General features: G+C 51.2%; 1 protein-coding gene across 1 annotated transcript; it reads left to right on the top strand.

The window, feature by feature from the left end:
• Positions 1 to 509: 509 nt before the first annotated feature.
• On the top strand, positions 510 to 1,579 carry LOC100277686 (uncharacterized). Its single transcript, NM_001151189.2, has one exon. The coding sequence runs from the start codon at positions 626 to 628 to the stop codon at positions 1,307 to 1,309; it is 684 nt and encodes a 227-aa protein (NP_001144661.2). The 5' UTR covers positions 510 to 625; the 3' UTR covers positions 1,310 to 1,579.
• Positions 1,580 to 2,129: the final 550 nt, after the last annotated feature.

The raw sequence follows: 2,129 nt of genomic DNA, 5'->3' as shown, positions 1-2,129 counted from the left end.
CAAAAACTAATATATAAAAGGCAAATAGCTTAGTTAAAGAGTAAATGAGGAGCTGAATAGGGGGAAGAACGGTAGAGTAAGAGGTATTTAAATATGAATAGAAAGTACGAATAGAGGGATTTGAGAGGGGGAATGGTTAGAGATAGCCTATCCTCAAGCCTCACCCCAAACTCCAATCCACTTACATACAAAGACGCAAGAAACCGGGGAACACAACTCGAGCGGCAGCGCAAGGCATGCAACAGCAATGAAGAAAAAGCGGCAGGGAATGTTGCAGAGCTGGAGCTCGATCTCGATCCGTTGCCTCAGCTCATTTCTCTCCCAGCCTCTCGATCGACCATGCATCATGTCGCGCGCGCGAACCATGTCCACGTGTCTCGGAAAAACCTCCCGGCCACACCGACGATCGATGAACACCAAGAACCACTCCCGGCAGCAATAGCATCCGTGAACGTGTATATATATCTACGTGCGTGCGATCAGGTTATGCTGCACAGACCGATCACATCGTCACTCACTGCTTCGTTCGTTCATCCATCAACTACTGGAAATTAGAGAGCCGGATCTCTCGGTCGGAGAAGCTAGAATTAAAAAGTACCTGCGAGGAAGGACTAAGGAGTCGAAGATGGCTGCGGCGGTGCTGTCCGTGCGCACGACGACGACGTCGCTGCTAGCAGCAGTCGTCCTGTGCCTCTGCGTCGTCTCCCTCTCCTCCCGTGGCGCCGCCGCCGCGCGGGTCTCCCCCGGCGCCAGCCCGATCGTGGCCACCTGCATGACGGGCCCGTACCCGGAGCTGTGCGTGGCGGAGCTGGGGCAGCGGCTGCTGGACGTGCAGACGTCGATCGCGTCCGCGGCGCCCGATCAGCGCGCGGCCAGGATCGCGGGCGCCCCGGGGCAGGTGGACGTCAGAGCGCTGGTGGCCGTGGCGCTGGAGGCGGCCTCGGAAGCCGGCGCCGTCGCGGTGTCCATCTTCGAGGGCAAGCTCCCCGGGTTCAACACCGGCGTGCCCGACTTCCGCCGCTGCCTCGGCAACTGCACCGTCACCATGCGCAGCGCCATGCAGAAGCTCCACGGCGCCACCGCCGCGCTGCACTCGGGCGACACGCAGGTGGCCAGGACGCTCGCGATGCGCTCTGCCGCCGACGTCTCGTCCTGCACCGTCAGCTGCAGGGAGCTCAACGGCGACGTGCGCCTCATCGTCGTGCAGAGCCTCACCGAGTTCACCAAGATGCTCCAGATCGCCGTCAGCTTCATCAGCAAGATGAAGCCGCTTCCACCGTCAGCTCCAGCGCGAACTGCCACGCCATGATCACCTACATATGCGCAGCGTGGTTCTTCTAACTAAGAGAGCGGGATCGAGAAGAAATTGAAGCCGCTAATAATTAGCCATCGTTCTCTAGAGTTCCTTTCTTCGTTTGTTTTGGTGTGTGTTCCTTTTCCCCGTTTTTTTTTTTGTTTTAGTGTGAGTTCTCTCTTCTGTAAATAAGATGCAGGTTTCATGGCCATTGTGCCTGGCTCTGGTTGTGAACCTGAGAATGAGATTACATGTTTTCTTTCTGATTCAAGAAAAAATTGTGAATCTGTTTTGGCTTTTCTAGACGCATCATAACAAATTTTGTTATGTGCGTAGAATTTGTTAGAGAGACGAGGGAAATGGATTTTATGCAGTCATTTTGCATGCAAATGATTTATAGAAATCACCACCCCAATTCCCATAAGTAATAATTAGTATATACATGATGAATGAGTTGATTTCACCAAAATTTATGGGATGAACTTATGATGCATCACCTTATGAAGTATAGGTTGATTCCACTAACCAAACACACCATAAGTTTACTATACAAAAAATGATACCGCTTTATGGCAAAGAACATAAAAGATTTTATGTAGCAACAGATGGATCCTCGTCATTTTGGCCCAAACACTATGGGGTGTTTGGTTTGAGGAATCACACCATCCAAAATAAGGTAGTGCATCGTTGATCCATTCCTCAAATTTGGTGGGATGATCTCATTCCCCATATTAGTACTAACTAACTATGAGGAATGAGGTGGTTATGGTTCAACTCATTTCATTCTACAAACCAAACAAAAATGAGGATTGAGAAGATTATGGACCAACTCATT

Source organism: Zea mays, chromosome 1, assembly GCF_902167145.1.
Source record: "Zea mays cultivar B73 chromosome 1, Zm-B73-REFERENCE-NAM-5.0, whole genome shotgun sequence".
Lineage (NCBI taxonomy): Eukaryota > Viridiplantae > Streptophyta > Magnoliopsida > Poales > Poaceae > Zea > Zea mays.
The sequence above is the reverse complement of the archived record's forward strand: the minus strand, read 5'-3'. Positions and strand labels throughout refer to the sequence as shown.